This window comes from Onychostruthus taczanowskii, unplaced genomic scaffold, assembly GCF_017590055.1.
Source record: "Onychostruthus taczanowskii isolate IOZ18803 unplaced genomic scaffold, ASM1759005v1 scaffold105, whole genome shotgun sequence".
Classification (NCBI taxonomy): domain Eukaryota; kingdom Metazoa; phylum Chordata; class Aves; order Passeriformes; family Passeridae; genus Onychostruthus; species Onychostruthus taczanowskii.
In genome coordinates, this window is record NW_024497078.1 from 1,230,107 (window position 1) to 1,249,414 (window position 19,308).

Genomic DNA, 19,308 nt, shown 5'->3' on the forward strand with positions numbered 1-19,308 from the left:
TTTCAGCTTATGTTGCAGCTTACACCTGAGCATCAGGCTGAGGGGAAAAGCACTGTGGAAAAATACATGGATGCAGAAATCTAAAATGGGGGTAGTTTCATTGCTCAGGGATGGCTTGCTGTGATCTGCTTGAAAGCTGCCACTTGGAAGGGACCCACAATGATCATCGAGTGCAGCTCCTGGCCTTGCACACACACCCCATGAGTCACACCGTGTGCCTGAGAGCCCAAAATCCTGTATCCAACCACAAGGATGATCACAGAACTATTCCAAACTTTCACTGGTATCCTGTTCACCTCTCATCTCCTTTCTGCTCTCTCATGGTACCCAAGTCTGTTTTCTGGACCAGCTCTTATGAAACGCTAGTCACAAACCCGCTCCTTTCTGCTTTGCCTTTTGTTATTCCTGCTTTTTTCCTTATGCGTCCATCTTTTGTTTTTAATTCAGGATCATCTACTTACAGAAGTCACTTCCAGAAGTGAGGACCTGTCCTGCATGCTTGCTTGTCCATCAGATGACTCAAATTCATCAATCATACACATATCCTCTCTTGTTACTTAAAAAGGAGGAAGAAAAGAATTCTTCAAGGGTCACAAGTAGTTACTTATAGCTAGAAAAGAATTAGCTTAGAAAAGGATGTGGATATGATGAGCTAACTTCATTAAAAAAGAAAGTTGTGTAGGACTAAAACATTATTTTTCAGAGTGTCTCTGTAAATTCTAAGCTGGAGAAAAAAGCTGAGTTTCATCCAGTGGTTATTTTCAGGAAAAATAAATTTAGGGATCTAGATGCTCTATTTCAACCTGCTTTCTATGTCATGAATTTGGGACTGTACTTACATACTTCTCTCTAAAAGCTTTTTCTAAAATCTTATTCTAATATAAACTATTTCTTCTAAAAATGTGTTCAATTTCTCTTACATGAATATGATTTATTAGACCATTTCAAGTTCTGATATTATCTAAGGTTGGACCAGGAAAATCTGTTCACAACTTTTTTCCCCAATGGTAAGTTAGAAATATCTTTTTTGTGTGTATTTGCACTTCTCTGCAGGGTGCCCACATATTCCTTTACAACAAAGAACTTGCAGGGGTTAGAGGAACAGATCTTCCTTTTCTGGTGGAGGAGCATTTCGCCCCAGGAGATGAGGGCTGTACGAGTCAAGGAGTGCAATGCAAAATAAGGTACATTCCACTGGTGAGTGGCTGTCTCACTGCTTTATAGTTGTGGCATAGGGTTGTAAAATAAGGCTCATTACAGTAATTTAAATCAGACAGTTATTTTTGATTGCCCCCAGTCTTTTCTGGGTCCCACAGTTATGGATGCACTGTGAGGTTGAAAACAACTGAAACTGTGATCCAAGGGAAAACAAAGCTGAACATCAAAGTGAAGACAAAACTAAAGGGAAGGAAGAACAGAAGAAACTGAGCACACAGAAGGCAGCTGTCTTTTAAAAGAGTTAATTGTGGTGGACTGGAATTCATTTCTTACAAGCCACTTGAAAGCTGCTTGATAATTATGAAAATATTTACAGGCCAAGTTGACTTCCTTTGCTTATTCTTGGGAGACTGAAGATGCTATATTCTTTAGGCAGCTTTGCCTGCCTGCTGGAAACCTCACCATGCTTTGCAAGTTTTCTAGTTTCTCTACTAAAGGGCCTAAACCTGATCAAGAGCCTGTTTCTGCAAGTACTGCCAAGTAATTGAAGCAGAATATTCACAGTAAAATACTTTCTGACCTAATTTCTCTGTAGGATGCAAGCATTACAGATCATTATCTTTCCTTGCAGACAGAGTTGCTAGGTGTTGCATCAGACACTGTCATCAAAATCAGGCTAGGTACTGTGAGCATCACTTTACCATATGGGGAATTCTCTGTGGTGTTCATTCTGGATGCACAAAATTGCCACTGTGTGAAAGCAGTAAGAACATTTGCATTCACTAAATGTGTTCAGCAAAGCAGGTCAAAGTGGATAAAACTAGATTCCTAAATCCTCAATCTCTGCAGTGCTAACCACTTTCAGTCAATGTTATTGACTTAGGGATTTGTAGGGCTTCTGCTTTTACTAAACAAAAGCTTTTTTTTTTTTCCCCAGCTCAGTCTTAGTTTTTCTGTTGGTTTCAGCCACACCTGATTCTTATGGCAGACTCTTAGTGGCCAGATTTATTCCACCTGTCTTTGGTCCCCTGGCAGAGTATACATTAGGAAGAGTTGTTCAAGGTTCTTCTGTAGTCAGCAGGAAGAAACTGGGATCTCTGCAGGGCAATTAATATCTTGGCTGTTGTAAAATTGCTCTGGGGAAGAACCTTTCCAGCTCTGGCAGCTACAGAGGGAGTCTGTGGAGTGTAGGCTTCTGACTTGGTGCTACAGGGAGACTTGAAAAATGGTATGAAGTGTGCTTAAATTCTCTTTTATGGGAAATATCTTAGTACATATCTCTGGTTTGGTTTAGGCATAAAATACTTGTCTCTTGATTTTTGGTGTTTAAATAACATGAAAAATCATAGTCCTATGTATGTCTAATGCTTTTGGGGTATTTAGCTAAGCATTATGGCTGAAGCTGCTGGAAGGAAGCTAGTTTGTTGGCCAGATGTCTGGCATTTTTACTAAATTTCTGCTTTTCTTCTATAATGATTTGATTTCTGTCTCAAACCTCTTCCTCCTTTTTTAACTTTGGGTTATGCACACAATATCATTAGTATACCTTAATTCCATTGTACACAAGGAAAATGAAGCATTAGGCACATTTATACTTCGGAATTACTCTAAGGATTTACCTGGTTTTATTGTGTTTTATTGTTGGCATAGGGCTTTGTTAGCAAGATTGCAACACCACTGCGTGTGCACTTAATTATTTTAGAGCTAAGTTTATTTTGGTTTTGACTGTACTTTTTGGAGTGAAACAACTCATCAGTGGCTGCAAATGCAGTCCTTTGCAGCAGTTTCGTTCTGTTCAACACTTCCAATATTAGGAAATAATGTCTTGAAAAAAAAAAAAAGACCTGGCAAAGGCCATCAATACATGGGTGTGGTATCATGAATCTTTAATACAAACCGGCTGTTTTTCTTGAATCTGAAAGGATAAATCACTTTCAAATCATAAAAAATTGAGCAACTCTACAACATGAAAGTGGTTTCTAAGTGGATGATAATGCATTTTCAGTAAATTCTAGTTACCTCATAGAGAGACTTGGAAGACCAATATCAAAATAATGAGTTATTAATAAATTGGATATGTTAAATGCATTGTGACAGCCAGCAGTAAAAGTAAATTACTTATTTTATGTAGAGAACATGTTGTAACAGACTCCTCCTCCAGTTAAGAAATCCATTAAACTCCTCGTTGTATAGTCAATTGGATCACTCCTGTACTGAGATACTCATATTTCTAATAAAGAGTAAGTAGAAAATGCAACAGAAATGTAAAAATATTTTTAATACAATCATATTAGTTTCTTAAAATGGTTTTATGGACATGCAAATTCTTGAAGCATTATTTAACTTTAAAAGCCCTAAGCATGCCTATAATTAAGAGATGAGTAGTTCTTTCATAACAACAAGCTATAGAAAGACCCCTCAGCTACAACTGTAATGCAGATGCTGTAATGAAACCAGAAAACAATGAGTGAAGCAGGGGAGGGACAGCATGAGAGCCACATTCTGTAAGGGCTTTTGAAATGAAAAAAAAAAAAAAGTGTGCAACCATTAGAACAAAGACTCCAAAAATAGTGTAGGAGTGAGAAGGAAAGTAGCTGAGAAGAACAGTGGGAAACAGGGAGCCCACATGGTGACTTCGTGTTTTACATAAAGTAAAACTGGTAATTTGGAACTGAATGATGACAGGACACTTTTGCTTTAAGTAATTGTTGCATATCCTGAGGAGAGGCAGAGGCTCGAAGGTTTGTGTTTATCTTTCTGTACATAATGTCTGCCTTAAGACAATACCTTGTGTATTGTCAGTGCTTTACGAGACCTTGGGTGTAAATGACAGGATTAAGGTGAACAGATAAGAGATAATTATAATGAGATGTGTGTCACATGGAGGTTTGCACTCAGAGTGGTTTTCACAGACCTAAATAAATTGATTTAAAACTGGTTTTAATTACACTGGTAGGACAGCTGTGTGCTGATAAGGGATCAGTTTCTGTGTTTTGACATAGCCAAGGGGCTCTTCGTGTGTATGATCTACTTATGCATTATGCAATGCATAGGTGTGTTAACATAATCAACTGATTAAAGTAGTGAGGCAAGTCTAAAAACCAAAACAAAATCATATAAAGACCCAGATTCTCCTTTCCTTTAACTGAGATGATTGAAATAGTTTGATATAATTTAGGACTCACTGCTGTATAGAAAAAAAATCCACCAACGAACTTATTTTGTGAGGAATAATTTTGTATTTTAAACTATGAAACAATATGAAGTGGAAATTATTAAGTAAAAAAAAAAAAATACTCAAACCCCAGAGCATTGGTATCAGATTTGTCTTATAATTACAGAAACTACTTTGTTAGATGTACCATCTTAAGGAAATTTAATTCGCTTATATCTCCATTTCTGCAGCACAAATAGAACTGTCTCTAGCTTTGATTTTATTTGGTTTTTAAAAGTTAGTGTTATAAGGATTTGTAGCAGATGTATGTAGAGTAATTTTAAAGATGTAAATTATATATTTACTCGCATTTCCACTCTTGTTTAGAGTTCCAGGTTATTAAGTCACAATATGATCTGTATCCACACCATAACTTTAGTGGAACAGAGGCTTATCTCCCTTTCAAGAAAGAGAAACAGATTTCATATCAGGACCAGATGTAACACCAGTAAGTTCACTTTTTCTCTGAGAAAGGATTTGTGTCCATTAGAAAAAGGTCTAAGTAGTCATTTTTCTAGTATTTGTTTGTATCTTCTCTACTCCATTGTGATGTGGAGTTGTAATTTCAGCAGAAAAACTGACTAAACAAGCACTGCCTGACTGAAAAAGAAAATGTCAGCTGCTTTTATAGCGGACTCTGCTGTTTATAAACACCAATACAAATGTCCTGCTCAAAATGCATTGCAATAATTTAGTTTTTCAGAAGGCATCACTTCAGAGCTCAGCACAAGGCTTCTGCGCAGTAGATTGCTGAATTAATGTGCTCAAACTTTATACTAAAAGCTGAAATAGTTTTTACAAACTGATCCTTTATTTTTAGCTCTTATTACCAGGATTTTTTAATCTTTAACCTGTTTCAGCAACATTTACTTAAGTACATTTTGCCTGTAAAGCAATCCAATCTAAACTGTGATTGTTCTCTCTCCCTGTCCCAGGCTGTTTGCTTTACTTCTGGCAGTTCACAACACAGCAGTGCCTCAGGAGAGGACGTTGTGAGGGGATGTTTTGTCACAGACAGTATTTCTTTTAGGGAAGATGAGGCAAAACCACAGGGCTTGTCTGCAGCATCAGCCCTAAGCCCTGAAGAACCATAGAATTCACCTTGGATTTTGCTTAACTAAAATCTCTGCTTTTTTTGCTAAATTATAAAGGGATGAGGGAGCACAAGGGCCCATGGGTCAGGCAAGCTGGATCCCCACTGCCCCACACTACTCAGTCATCACCTACTTTATGGGCTCAGCTTCAGGCAGCACCACTTGGCTTTTTCTCAGCTTTAGCTCGTCAGAGAGCTCGTTTCAGAAACGCTGCAAAGAGACAGCGGATAGCACTGCCTGGGGTTTGGCTCAACGGTGCTCTACTATATATATATATATAGTGCTATACACCGCTCTGCGGGTGCAGAGTCTGGTGGGAAAAGGAAATGCAAACCAATGTGAAGACAGATAAGAGATACTCAGCAAGCTTGGTTAGACATTGCTTCCTTTTTTATGTCTGATTAGAGTAACTGACTTTTAGTTTTTGAGTAAGGTGATGTTACTTTCCAATTAAAGACTTGCATAAAATGTGAGCTATTTCAGGTATCTTGGCAAACTTTGTGGAATGAAAATCTTAACCAAGGAGCACTGGTCTAGTCCTGACGTGCCAGCTGTCTGAACACAGGTCACGGCACTCCAAGAGTCTCTCCTCCATGAAAACACTTGTTTTGGGAGCTGCCCATGAGAGGTACTCATTTAAGCAAAACGTCTTGATTATTGGTAAGTGGTATCCAGAACTTTCATGGCATGTTTGAGAGCTTGGAAGCAGGGCTGGAGACTTGAAGAAAAAAATGTAACTCTCTGCCTAACAATGATTGATTGTGTTGATAATATTTATGATTTGTGACCTTGCTGGTAAGAAGTTAAATTCCCTAAAAAGAACAGGACAGTGGGTTGGGAAGGTATGCCGAGGAATGTGCACACCACAAACTTCAGCTACTCTACAACTATGTGATTTCAGGTTTTTTTTTGGTTTGATGGGCCCAAATCCAACAGTAGTGTCCAGGCAAAGGTAAGCTCAGGGGTACAATGACTGGAAGGTGTCTGGAAATTCCAGGTGAGTTATGAGAAGCACAACTGCCTTATTAGTTGTTTATTTTATATAGTCTGAACTCTGTATGGAGCACTTTTTGGATAAAGTTCCCAAAGCCACTATTTTCTCTGCAGTGGCTTGAGAAACACCTACAACTAAACATTTGGTCTTCTAGAAATCAGAATCTATCTCTATGGGAAATCTCAAGGACTCTCTACCACAGACAGAGGTAGTTTGGGGAAAGCATATGTGGAGGCAAAGGTGGGTTTTTATGGAAGTGTTAACAACTGATGAGAATCTAGAAGATCTGTATCTAGATGGAAAGAAATCACATAAAAGCAAGATCTGCTCTCCCTTTACTGATGATGTAATGTACAAAAGTACTAAAATATTAATAAGAGACAGTTAGAATTTTTGGGTGCAGATATATATGGAATACACTAACATTATAGATCACCCCAGGACAGTCTCTGGTGAAGAAAAATACTTAAAGGACTTTTTGTTTAGTCATTTCCTACCTGCCACTGCTTGATAGGACATTTCTCCCTTTCCTAAGTGCCCTTTAAATTTCACATACAGAGCATGGGCTCTGTCAGTTACTTTAATTTTCAGAGAACAAACACATCACTGGACAATATTTCCTCCCCACAAAAAAATCCAGGATGCGCTTTTGGTTACAAGGATCAACAGAAATTTATGTCAGCTGCATGAAAACATACTACAAAAGTCTCACTTTGCCATATAAACAATATCTTATAGCATAAAAGTTGTGAGAACACTGTACAAATAAAAACCCATTAAATGCTGTTGTAACAGGAGTTCTTCATTTATACTGCTGTAAAAATATTGCATGAAATGTGAACTAAGATAATGTAAGGGTACACCAACCTTTATTCCTATTTTGAAATATAAAGATGATTTGGGAAGATTTACTAGCTATGCAAGTTAGACCATAATTTGAATGGATTCTCTGATTATCCATATTCACTGGCTACCTGAATTTTTTACTTTTAAGAAGGAGCAATGTCTTCTGTAAAACCACATGCATTCAGAATGAGATTTTTGTGCTCAGAATACAACTTCAGTGTTTCTGAGAGGTGTTTACTGCAGATACAGTGACTGTCTGCTTTACAGGCATTTCCAATATACTAAGTTTCATTGTATGGTCAAGGAAGTCAGAGCAACAAAAGCTAAATATTTTTTATTGTTTTATACTATTAGAGTAATATAAAGTACCAGCATAATTTAATTTACAACAGTAAAAAAAAGCAGCATTTTTTATTTGACCTAAAGTTGTCATTTATATACAGAAGTGTCCATTTAACTAAGCTTAAAAAACCCCAACACCCCTTGATTCATTACATATGTGGTTCTCTGGTTTTCTTTTCTTTCACTGTGAAATTAAAGTATAAACCCCTTTTGGAAATGTAGTTTAGCTGGTTATATCACGAATCCTGGTTTTTGGATCATCCATTCTACACAGTCATGTTACCACTACCAGATACAAGAGTCCTGCATTTTAGCAGAGTCGCAGCAGTGATGAATTTCATGTTTTAAGAACACAACACATCCAGTCTGCCCAAGCAAAGTCCTCGTGGGTCACAAGGAACATCAAAGCAGTGCTTGGTGGTTTAGACTGTAGGATGAACCTAAGCAGAATAAAAAATGTTTCTCAGTAACAGGTTATTGAAAAAAACCCTAAACCATCCACCAAATGCTAATATGGATAAGGCATCATGGTTGCTCTTGATATAAATTTTGTGAAATACCAGTTTGAAATGTTGAAATGCTTGGTGCAAAAAAAAAAAAAAAAAAGGTTTCTTCTAAAAGCATGCTGGATCCTTCCAAGTCACACCCAGGCTTTCCATCCGTGATAGAGACGGCTCAGATTTTTAGGGTCCATGGCCTGTTGTATGAGGAGGTTCACCTGCCCTCCCACACTGAGCACTGTTCCCTCCTCAACACCTTTCAGCTTCTCCTGAAGTCTCATCAGAACACGCTCGGCCACCTTGTTAAAACTCTGGTTGTCACTGCTGGCAGAATAAAAAAAGAAAAACAGGTGCTCTAGGTATGGATGCTGAACAGCGTGAACAACAGCCAGTGAGAAAACCATAAAGCAAGGCAACAGTGCAGCAAGAGGAGGGTAAGAAAAAATCTTGCACCTGGCTTTTCTTTTAGGTTCTTGTGGCTCAGTACCAAGTGTAGAGCTCATGTCAGCCTCATCCTCTGGCCTCTGCTGCAAATACAAAGCTTTCAAGGGGTTCATGGTCCAGTCGAAAAGAGGATCATAGAGCAGCACCTACACAGTAAATAAACCTCTTTTTAATTTCAGCTGCTAATTACAGCTACTTCAGAGCTCTAGCACTGTTGGAAATGCTCACACTAACCACAATATTAGGAGAGTGTTTTGCTTTGCTTTTATTTTTTTTTTTTTAATAATAGAATTGGGCTAAATTGGTTAGTAAATAATCCAGCAACAAAACTGCCTCTGAGCACTTGCAAGTATTGGTGTTGTTCATACTTCACAAAGTTTTGCCATCAGTCCCACCTCAGCAGTGAATTTTTTAATACACTGCGAGCACTAAAGGGAATTATGAACTTTTAATGCACAGTATAACCTGCTTTCAAAAATCAGTTTCATCCTCTTCTTTGTGAGTTGTGCAAAGAAGATTTAATTCAATCAATATTACTCCTGCTGAGAATGCTGCACTATGGCTAGAAGCACATAGGTGTTGAAGAGGGAGAACTGCCTGAAGGAAACACTTTCCATAGAAAATGCAAACTGGTTACAACTTTATCAAAGGTTACATGAATTAACAAATCTGACCAACACCACTATGTTCTAACTCAGTACAAAACACGCTAAAAAAGCATTTGGTGCTGTGATGCATACAAAGACTAGAAACTGAAGACATTCTGGCAGGTTACTATCCAAAGGCATGAAAAAATGATTACCTCTACAATAGTCAGCAAAGCTTCTTGAGAATTTCTCATAACAGCCATTGTTTTCTCACAGCATCTAGAAAATATTTTACAGTATTTTAGGTTATTTTTGGTAAAATGAAATGGTATTTTTGTCATTTAAATAATGGATATTTGTGCTCTACTTTAATTTCTAACATAGGAGTAAACTTCTCTGATATTTTTACCTGGGGCAGAAAAAAAAAGAGAAATTTAGACATGCAAAACCAAGAGAAGACTCTGTAGTTCACTGATTATTATTTCTCTGTGGACAGACCTTTCTTGTTTCACTGCCTGAAATATTTTGATATGCAGGATTAATCACTGAGTTGACACTGCCTATTAGGGTATGCCACAATGGCAGCATTGCTTGGTTGGGTGAAAACACAGGCTGGAGTGCTCTGGAACACACTGGAGGATCTTGGTAGGGCTGTTTTCCATGAAATGAGCAGATCCAGTAGCCAGACTGTAAGCAATTTCTGAAATCTACTCAATGAGTTTTGATACAAAAGTGGTTACCTGCATTCACACCCAAGCAAACTAAGCTCCTGGAAGGAATGCCAAACTATCCTATGGGACAGAGCATTGGGCCTCCTGTCTACTGCAGGATGAGAATACACACACACCAGATTTAACCAAACACATTCACAGCCAAGGGCCTGTTTACCACTCACACCTGAAGTGGTAAGTACAAATCAGGCTGGCTGAGGCAGAAACAGAATCTGCACCAGTGCCTTTGAAACTCTGATTTACTTCAGCTGGAGCCCAACAAGTCACGTTTTTCTGTACCATGGTTTCAGAAGTAATACCAAACTGCGAGTTTGACAGCATCATCTTTAGACTAGAAGTGGCAATGACTGCTCCTTCATGGGACAAAGGTGTACTAGGAACTACTTAATTAGCCTTAATTGCTGCCTTAGAAAGACAACACCTACACTATGTGCTTTTTTAAAGACATGAAATTTGGGGGTTGCAAGCATTACTACACGAACATCATCGAAGTCTGGAATGAGAAAGGTCCTGCTATTTAGGAATCCCTTGGGTGATTCATGGAAGGTAGCAGGGAGGTTGTCTGAAACTCAACTCATTTGGGATTCTTCTGTTTTGCAGTCCAGACCTATTATGCGATTTAGATTTTGCACTTGCAAAGTAATATAAAATATACCATCCAAAAGGGAAAAAATACTCCAAATAACATACATAAAACTAAACAGAAATTAGAGTCAAAACAAATTGGTTCACAGACATTTAACAGCTCCAAATATATAGTATAGCTCTGAAAGAAATGCAGAGTTCTGAAGGAAAAAAAATCATTCTGAATCAACACTTAGCTGTGGAGCCTTTGGAAACACTGAGCCCTCCCTGAATTCCGCAAAAGGTGACAATAACCCATTGGCAAGTGAACAGTATGAAACACTGGGCAACAAAAATGAGCTTGCAGCTGGTTATATAAATACAAGCACAGGAGTTACAGGTTTGGGTGTTAACAGCAGAAATCTGAATCCCCTCTCAAGCATCAGAACTATTTAACATGTGACAATCACAAAACTGGAAGTACTCTGCTGCCTCCTCATCCCTGTGCAGTTCAGGAGCACTCACCTTCTGAAGACCCCTTCCACGCCGGTGATTCCCATTCCGTCCACAATGTCCCTGGTTAACCTAAATGGAACAGTCTCTGGTGTTGGAAGGATTTTGCCTTGCTCAAAAGCAACCCCTAAATAAAAGGATAATAAAAGTTAAAAAAAAGTTAGAGTAAAGAAAAATCAAGGTTCTCTCATTGTCCTACTTACCCAGATCTATATGCACCAGTTCTGCTGTTTGTTCATCTATCAGGATATTCTGAACATGTCTGTCTCCAAGTCCAAGAATGTAGCCAACTGAAACAAAAATGTAAGTGCTGGAACAATGTCATAAAAACCACAAAGCCTAAGAAAGATTACTGTGAGAATATTTCTTCTCCCATACATAGTGTTGCCTAAGGAAAGAGCAAATACCATTTCACAAACCCAAAAAGAAAATGTTGACTGAATGAAATTGCAAAAAGATTATTCTCATGCAGATGTGCATTGTTTCATCTGCTCCACAGATTTCTTCCCCGTTTCTACTTGTAGATCAAAGATTATCAAATAATATTGCATCTTTCAAAAAAAATTAAAAATTAAAAGCAAGTGCATAATAAAATCAGGTTTTGTTATTATTAGTATCATTAGCAACCCCCCCAATAAAACAACTGTTGTCTAAGTCAGTTTTAAAAACCTCCAGTGATCCAAATTATAAGCTCTTTCATGTAAGCCTATTACAGTGCTTTGCTGTCCTTAAATGTAGAAAAACTCCAAACTATATTTCCCTTACTGCAATTTACACCTTTTACTGTTTTTGTCAGCTGATGGACATGGACAGCAGTAGTATTTCCTACAAAAATATTTAATCTGAATTGCACTAAACTGTGGATTTACTTCTTTTCTTTTCGGTAAAAAGGGAGTGCACAAACATGTTACCTTGTAAAATGGTAATTTTACTGCAATGTCTAAAATCTACTAACAAATGTCTTCCAGGGACTCAGTGCAGAACTGAGTCATCCAGAAAAAAATCCACAGTACTTACACATTTAAGTACTTATTTTTCTTTATTATGACAGGAAAAACAAGGGCTTAATAATGAAGCTTAAATAACCATTTCAGCCATAGATAATAATGCCAGTACAAAGACAGTAAAACACTGAGTTTTTCAATGCAGCTAAAGCATCAGAGGCTACACATGAAATGAATAACATTTTAAACCAAAACAACAGAAATAAAGTCAGGTTAAAAACCCCAAACTACCAGAATCTAATAAAACAAACCACTATATAAACAAAGAAACACAGAATTTCATTCCTCCTTCTGCAGCAAAAATGGGGGTGTGGAGGAACAAAACGGAAATCTTAATTACAAAAATAGTGCTGATGTTCTTGCTGGCCTTTTTTGAACCCTACTAGGCCTTTTCTGACATGTGACAAAAGCCACTATGTTTGAAATTAGTATAAAGTCTTTTGTTGTGTAGCCTAAAAAGCCACTGTAAATAATCCAATACCTATAGAAGATGTAGCCACACTGCGAGTGTATGCCAATCGTTTTTCAAACCACACAGCTGGGTCCAGGAATTTCTCCATGCAGAAATACCGGAACACAGGTTGAAAATTCTCACAGACTTCCATGAAGATTCTGTATTTCTCTTCAGAATGTGCCTTTTGGGCATCCTTTAAACACATAAGAAACATTTTACCCATGACCAACTGCTTCAGAAGGAAATGATCTCTTCTTTCCTTTCTACCCACCTCCCCTCCATCATATGCTGTTATCACTTCTTTCTCTTTCTGAGCGAAGAATTATTGTCTTTTATTGCAGCAATTATTAAAGCCCCTAACAATCTGTCTTACTAAACAATTCTATTTTTATACACAACTCAGAGGCTAAAGAAACATAGGAAAAACCACTCCTATTTTCACCTTGATGCAGCAGGTGCATGTATTTTATAGGCACGTGCAGGTAAATGCATCTTGTTGGGAGACAATTCCTTTCTTTGCACTCTGTTCTGGTACCTCTGCTTATCTGATGGCTTCATGTCACTGTGAGAAAGTCATTCTCACTCATTCCCATGCAAATGCTCCACCAAGCATAAAAATATACTTTTAACCTGTTACTACTATAGCAATTAGAAAGGAAATAGATTCTTGCACAATCACGGGTGTATAAAGTAACAGGTATACTTGACTGCAATTTTGTAAACTTACGGTGAGGTGATCTGTGGAACTGAACTGAAAGTCTGACTATCTATTCATTCCATGCCACTGGTCATAGTCATTATTAGATATACCAAAAGTATAGTACATAGTTCTCCATAAATTCCACCCCCTTCCCCCCAGTAAATATTATGAATCAGCTTTTTTGTGTGTGTGTGGTTTTTTTTAAAGTTATTTGGACTTACTGAAATTATTTTATGACACTTATAACTGGAGTAATCCTGTGGCCTGTATCTCTTGTGAGCTCCTTCTTCAGCATTCACAAGGAACTCTCCGATGGGAGTTGTTCCTGAGCACCACTCCAGAACTCCACTTCTCTGGGAAAGAGGAACCACCTGGAAAAGCAAACCCATGGAGGGGAGGTTATACATGGGGGAAGGCTATGCACACTGAACTGCAGAGTTAAGTGAATACACAGCCTGCAGAGCATGGGTGCACATTTCTGTTTGCTTAAAAATACAAAGAAGGCCAAACCATGCAGCTGACACCACAAAATATCTTCTAAATACACACATATACATATATAAAAATCCACACACATTTTTTCTCCCTAATAATTGCAATTTTTTTTCCTAGTCCAGTGAACCTTCTACTAGACATGTCAGCACAACCTAATGATAGCTACTGCCTGTTTCCTTCAATTTTTTTTTTCTTATGGAAGTCTCTTTATTTCATCATGAAATAAATTCTATTCTATTCTATTCTATTCTATTCTATTCTATCCTTCCCTGGTGTCGCTCATTTTTACATACATAGAATCCTGAGTCTTACTTGAAAATTATTAAAAAAAAAGTGACTTTAACTCCACCTGAGAATTCTTAAAACCACACTAGCAATTTAGATAAGCACCTTTAGAGACTCAGAGTGCACATTTCTCATTTGTCAATGGGAAGAGCTTATACTTTCAGAGTACTTATTCAGAGGTCACCTTCACAGCTATTATTATAATGCCAAGTATATAAAAGAGAAGGAAGAAGGAAAAGTTCCTGTTTAAATACCCTTTCTTCATTCACAATAAGAATTTATTGCAATTCTTATTCCCAATTCCAATTCTCATTCCCAATTCCGATTCCAAAACAATTCAGAATCGTATTCCCAATTCCAAAAAAACCAGTACAAATTCCACAGGAAAGACCCTAGATGGGACTTCTGAATTCAATTGTAAGGAATATTGCAAGACTAGAATTAATTAGTAATTAAGGAATATCACAGGCAAATAAATGAGAATTCATAAACAAACTTGTATGTTCAAATTTAATGACTAGCAACTTACAGTTTAATGACAGTGTATTACCTAATTTCTTTTCAATTACAAGTTCATATAAAGAAATCTTTGAAGAGTATTTAAATATATATTAGGCATCGATAAATTTATTTTAATGATTTGAAAAAAACTTAAAATTGTAATAAATATGTTGTTTATTCCATACCTTAAAGCACAGGGACTATTTTAATAGCCCATAAATAAAAATCCTTTTATACTGCATTTGGGTTAAAAAGAGAAGAAGGAGGAAATATGCTTTATTTCTCTGCCATCACAGAGAAAATTTATGGTTCAGGGTTACCTTGTATCTTCGGATATTTAATTTCCTCTTTCTTGTTTCAGTGTTTTGCTGGAGCAATGTATTGCACATCTGGAAAACTTGCTGCATGACAGCATCTTGTCTCAGGTCATCACGCCCCTTCAGCATAAACACAAAAAGCAGATGAAAAACACTTCTCAGCATCCATTTCTCGCTCAGCAAGTAAAAAAATTATTTTAAAAAATGCACAAAACACAAATTACCTTTCCACAATAATCACTTTCAATCAAATGTAATTAACAGTTGTTTTTTCCTCTGTATTTGGTTTTCTGTTAGCTGCTTAAACAGAACCATCATTAACTTAAATTATCTTTTTTTTTTTTAAGATGTTATTTGATTCAGGTTTCAATCAACCTACGTGTCTTATGGTTCTCTTTTTAAAAACAGGTATTTGCTTCACCATTATTTAGCAAGCCAGCACACAGGAGAAGCAGCATCAGTTGGCACTGCAGTTCTGATTGCTGGATGCAGATCTAGTGATTCATGCTTCTCTTTAAAGCTTTCAAAACTAACCCATAATTAGCAGCAAAACAGAATTCTCCCAGCAACTGCTCAATGTTTGCATTCAAAGAGAGAATGAAATCAGCTGAGTCTAAGGAGAAATAAAGTTTTTTATAGATCTTTACTTCTATGTGCATGCTTTTGATTGTCTCTGAATTGCAAACACTTTTTTATATGGGGAAGAAGAAAGGACATGTTTAACACAATATGTTGGTGCTTATTTACAGAACACTTCAGGTCACCAGCTGAGACATGGCCAGGCAAGTCTGGCAGTTTTCAGGTAAGCTACTAGATATTAATTACATGCACTGATGAAAAAATAATTACAAACATATTTAATATAATTACTTATTATTTATATTATATTACTTATTAATACTTCACAATTTCGTTTATTAGAGCATTCCTTAACTGAGAAAACTGACAGTGAAGTGTGAAAGGTCTGCTCACGGTACAGAAACTATACATGAGAAAACTGACAGCAGACCTTAAAAAAAAATTTCTAGCATGCTAAGTCTCTGAGATGTCATTACAACTGACAGAACCTACCTTAACAAGCTGCCTCCTTTCTTTACCATCTGATCCTACACAATCTATTATTTTAGGCAGATTTATGCCTCCTGCTAAACGAAATTCTCGCTTGAATGAACTTATTGTCACCAAATTTTCATACTGTCCTGTGGGATCCACCTGAAATTAAAAATATGGTTAAAATGAATGTAAATATTACCTCCATTTCACTCAGAGAAAGCAGCAATAAGTTGCTTGCAAATCTCATTAGCAGACTATATGGTAAATATTAATATGAGCACTCCATCACCTACAAAGTTAATACCACAAAGGCTATGAAAACATGCTGAGCAGAGGAGTTTTTTTATTCCTCCTTGTTCACCTCATTGGTAGAGGGGACATGGTACTGCAGACTTGCACTAAACAAGCTGTGACACAATGTTAGCCGGTCCCAGCTAGCACTGTCCCAAGAAACTGCTCACATTTCGCTGGGGAGCATTAGGCTCAAACTAATCTAAGGACCAAATGTACAATCCCAAACCTGCTGCAGGGTACAGGATCTGTACCTCAGGCACCCTTTGCATTCTCATGCCTCAGAGCAATGCTGCCCCTGGAGGCTACATCACAGACCTGCAGCCATTCAGTCAGTCTGTACTGGAGGAGAAGAAAGGCAAAGAAAAGAACGATCCAGTTGTACAAAGGAGCAACACCTGGGGCCAACTGCAGCCCTACAAACAGATGATATTTACCACGGGTGGCAACTTCTGGTTTCTGAAGTCAAATAACTTAAGCAGCCCCTTGACTTATTCAGCTTTATACACATAGCCTGAGGGATTTCAACATGAGGAATTCTGGCCTTGCAACATTTAAAATTAGATGCTGGTCAAAAAAGCAACTCTATGCTCCTGAAACTGCACAGTTTCCCAGGTGGAGTATGTGGTATCAAAAGGTGAGTGCCTATGCACCCACCCAGCCAATGGGAATGGATCATTGCCCATTACTGAATGGTAAAAGCATGGGAACAGCAGAAGAGGCACACCTGTTAATTCTCACACCTTCTGTGACATTCAATTGCCTCCCTGAAACTCTGAGCTAACACCTACAACACAGGAGATTCACACTCCCAAACCCCCTGTGTGAGTTAGGCAGCTCACTATGATATCACCTTTTGATAATGAGACTACTCAGAGGTAACAGTAGCAAAGCTGTCTTTGTACAATAAACCACTATCCAGCACACATAATGCCTGGGATCAAGGTCTTCTAAGGAAACCATCTCACCCTGCACCTCCCACCTGACAAGGAAGTATCTCCATAGGTGGACCTGTAAAAACCACAGGAATCAGATGAAGAGATGACTGCCATTACAAAAGCTTGAAGATGATTCTAGGATGTATATATGTATGTATATATAAAATATACAGTGTATATTTTTTCAACTTCAGTCACCTTAATTTCCATGGTAGGAACAGCAACATCCTCCAAGTTCCTCAGTTTAATGATTGGCTGGTCAGCTGGAATACTTATTCCTTCTGTAATTAAGAGGAATTAATATTTTTAAATTCAGAGCTATAAAATACACCTGCATTGACAAAACCCAGCTTACATTGCTTTTGGGACCCAAAACCTCACTGCATACTTTTACTGAGCTGATGAAGATGACCACAGGACAACTGGTGATTTCTGGAGTTTCATACTAAGGGTCTGAACCCTACAGTGCAAGTAATTACTATGACTTTTAATCCAGACTGCATTCTGTATCTATCAAAAATAGGACACAATGCTAGTACTTCTTTTAACTAAGCATCAGTATTTAAAAAACACTTTTTAATCTGAGAAAATAAACCCTGTCTTCATTATTAAAACAAAACCCAGTTTTCCTAAAACTTACTTCTTTCAGATTTCCACACAGTAGAATCTAAATTTGCTAATGTGATGTAAGCATCACAAAGTGCTTCCATGTCTCTAACCATAGGAGCTCTTCTTTTCCTTACAATATTAATTATTGTGCGGGCAGCTTCCATTCTGTCCTAAAAAAACCCAAGGAAAACAAACATCAGACCTTGTAAACTACATTTTTTAATATTAAAGATGCATCACAACATGCAGTCAATTAAGTACAATTGAGATATGTCCTATGAAAACAAAGCAAACTACAGCAATGGACAGCCCTTTGTGAGATGACCTGAAATAATTATGAGAAAAAGTTCTGTGCTGTCTGATCTGAGTAATATAAAATATTATTGGCAATGGAGAGGGAGCAAACCTGTCCAGGCAAAGTGCAAAAGGCAAGCAAAAGTTCTTCACAATAAAGGACAGGCAGGTTTTTTTAGATTTCTTCCACCATCTGCCTGCTTCTGTTATTTCCCCCAGCTGAAGAAAAAAATCTTGTATGCAAAAGACAGAAACCTGTCCATGCATTCCTTCTGTGCCTGGCTCTGAGAGACTTACTTTAGCATAATCCCAATCCAAAAGGGGGGAATCACAAAAGAACTACAGATGTAAGAGAAAGGCAAAAAAAAAGCCACGTAAAAATGTGGTGAAAAAATGTATCGGTGTGGGGGGTAAGAGGACAATGACAACCAACCATGTCAGGCCTACAACGATGGGGGAAAGAAGGGGCAACACTTCAGGTGCGAGATGATTCCAAAGAGAGGTTAAACAAAAATTAAGCAAAGCCAACATTACCATGAAATCACAGTTCAGTATTACCTATCAGCAGGGCTTTTAACATACCAAGGACCAAAAGATATACTGCACAAGGCACACTTAGATGGAACACGTTACCACCCAAAGCAGAAAAAATTCCCAGTTCATTGTGTACTTTCAACAATGAAGCCACTGAAGTCTTTCTTGCATCTAAAATGCCTTTTACAGAATGATACATCAGGGACTTTTATCACAAGAGTCTGCAATGATCAGGGCTATTTGTGGCACAAAACGTTAACTGTATTTTGCTCAATCCTGGAATGATTTCTTTCAATAATAATTACCTATGTATACACAAAAGGGGTCTTTTAATTATCAAAAGTACTGTTTCCCTCCTACTGCTTCTTAACAAAAGTCTCCTAATGAGCTCTACACTAAATATCCCTTTACATGTTTTGGGTTTTTTCATTTTTTAACAAAATTAAAGGATTGAATGTGATTAATAGAAAAGAAGTTTTTGTAGTCACCACATCAAGCTGGGAGATCTCTTTTGGTGCATTTTTAATTAACTTATTTCTTCTTATTGCATCTGGTTTTGTGAGGAGTTCATCTTTGTTAGCATTAGCCAAAGCTAATATTATGAACAAAGTATGATGCGGATGATCCAGTGAAATTCGAGACATTAGCTGCCAACAAAAGAAGAAGATCCCATTATTGAAAACAGTATAGAAGAAAAAAACCCCAGTACTTAATTAACATTATTTCTTTTGAACTTCTAAGGTTCCTAAGATGAAATAAAAGGTAATACTTAGTATTTCCACAACTGAAAAAATATTCAAAGTAGATCTCTATAATACTCTTATACTACAAGAAAATCAAAAAAGT

At 37.4% G+C, this 19,308-nt stretch overlaps 1 protein-coding gene across 1 annotated transcript in view; it reads right to left on the minus strand.

The window, feature by feature from the left end:
• Positions 1–7,630: 7,630 nt before the first annotated feature.
• ATM (ATM serine/threonine kinase) overlaps positions 7,631–19,308 on the minus strand; it is a 56,421-nt gene continuing 44,743 nt past the window's right edge. The window contains exons 52-63 of the mRNA XM_041414596.1: positions 18,951–19,109; positions 17,666–17,804; positions 17,224–17,306; positions 15,815–15,955; positions 14,747–14,863; positions 13,367–13,516; positions 12,473–12,638; positions 11,191–11,277; positions 11,000–11,114; positions 9,395–9,458; positions 8,602–8,738; positions 7,631–8,472 (exon numbers count right to left, since the gene is read on the minus strand). Of these exons, the coding sequence (XP_041270530.1) occupies positions 8,289–8,472; positions 8,602–8,738; positions 9,395–9,458; positions 11,000–11,114; positions 11,191–11,277; positions 12,473–12,638; positions 13,367–13,516; positions 14,747–14,863; positions 15,815–15,955; positions 17,224–17,306; positions 17,666–17,804; positions 18,951–19,109 (1,542 nt within the window). The 3' untranslated portion in view covers positions 7,631–8,288. The remainder of the gene's footprint in view (positions 8,473–8,601; positions 8,739–9,394; positions 9,459–10,999; positions 11,115–11,190; positions 11,278–12,472; positions 12,639–13,366; positions 13,517–14,746; positions 14,864–15,814; positions 15,956–17,223; positions 17,307–17,665; positions 17,805–18,950; positions 19,110–19,308) is intronic.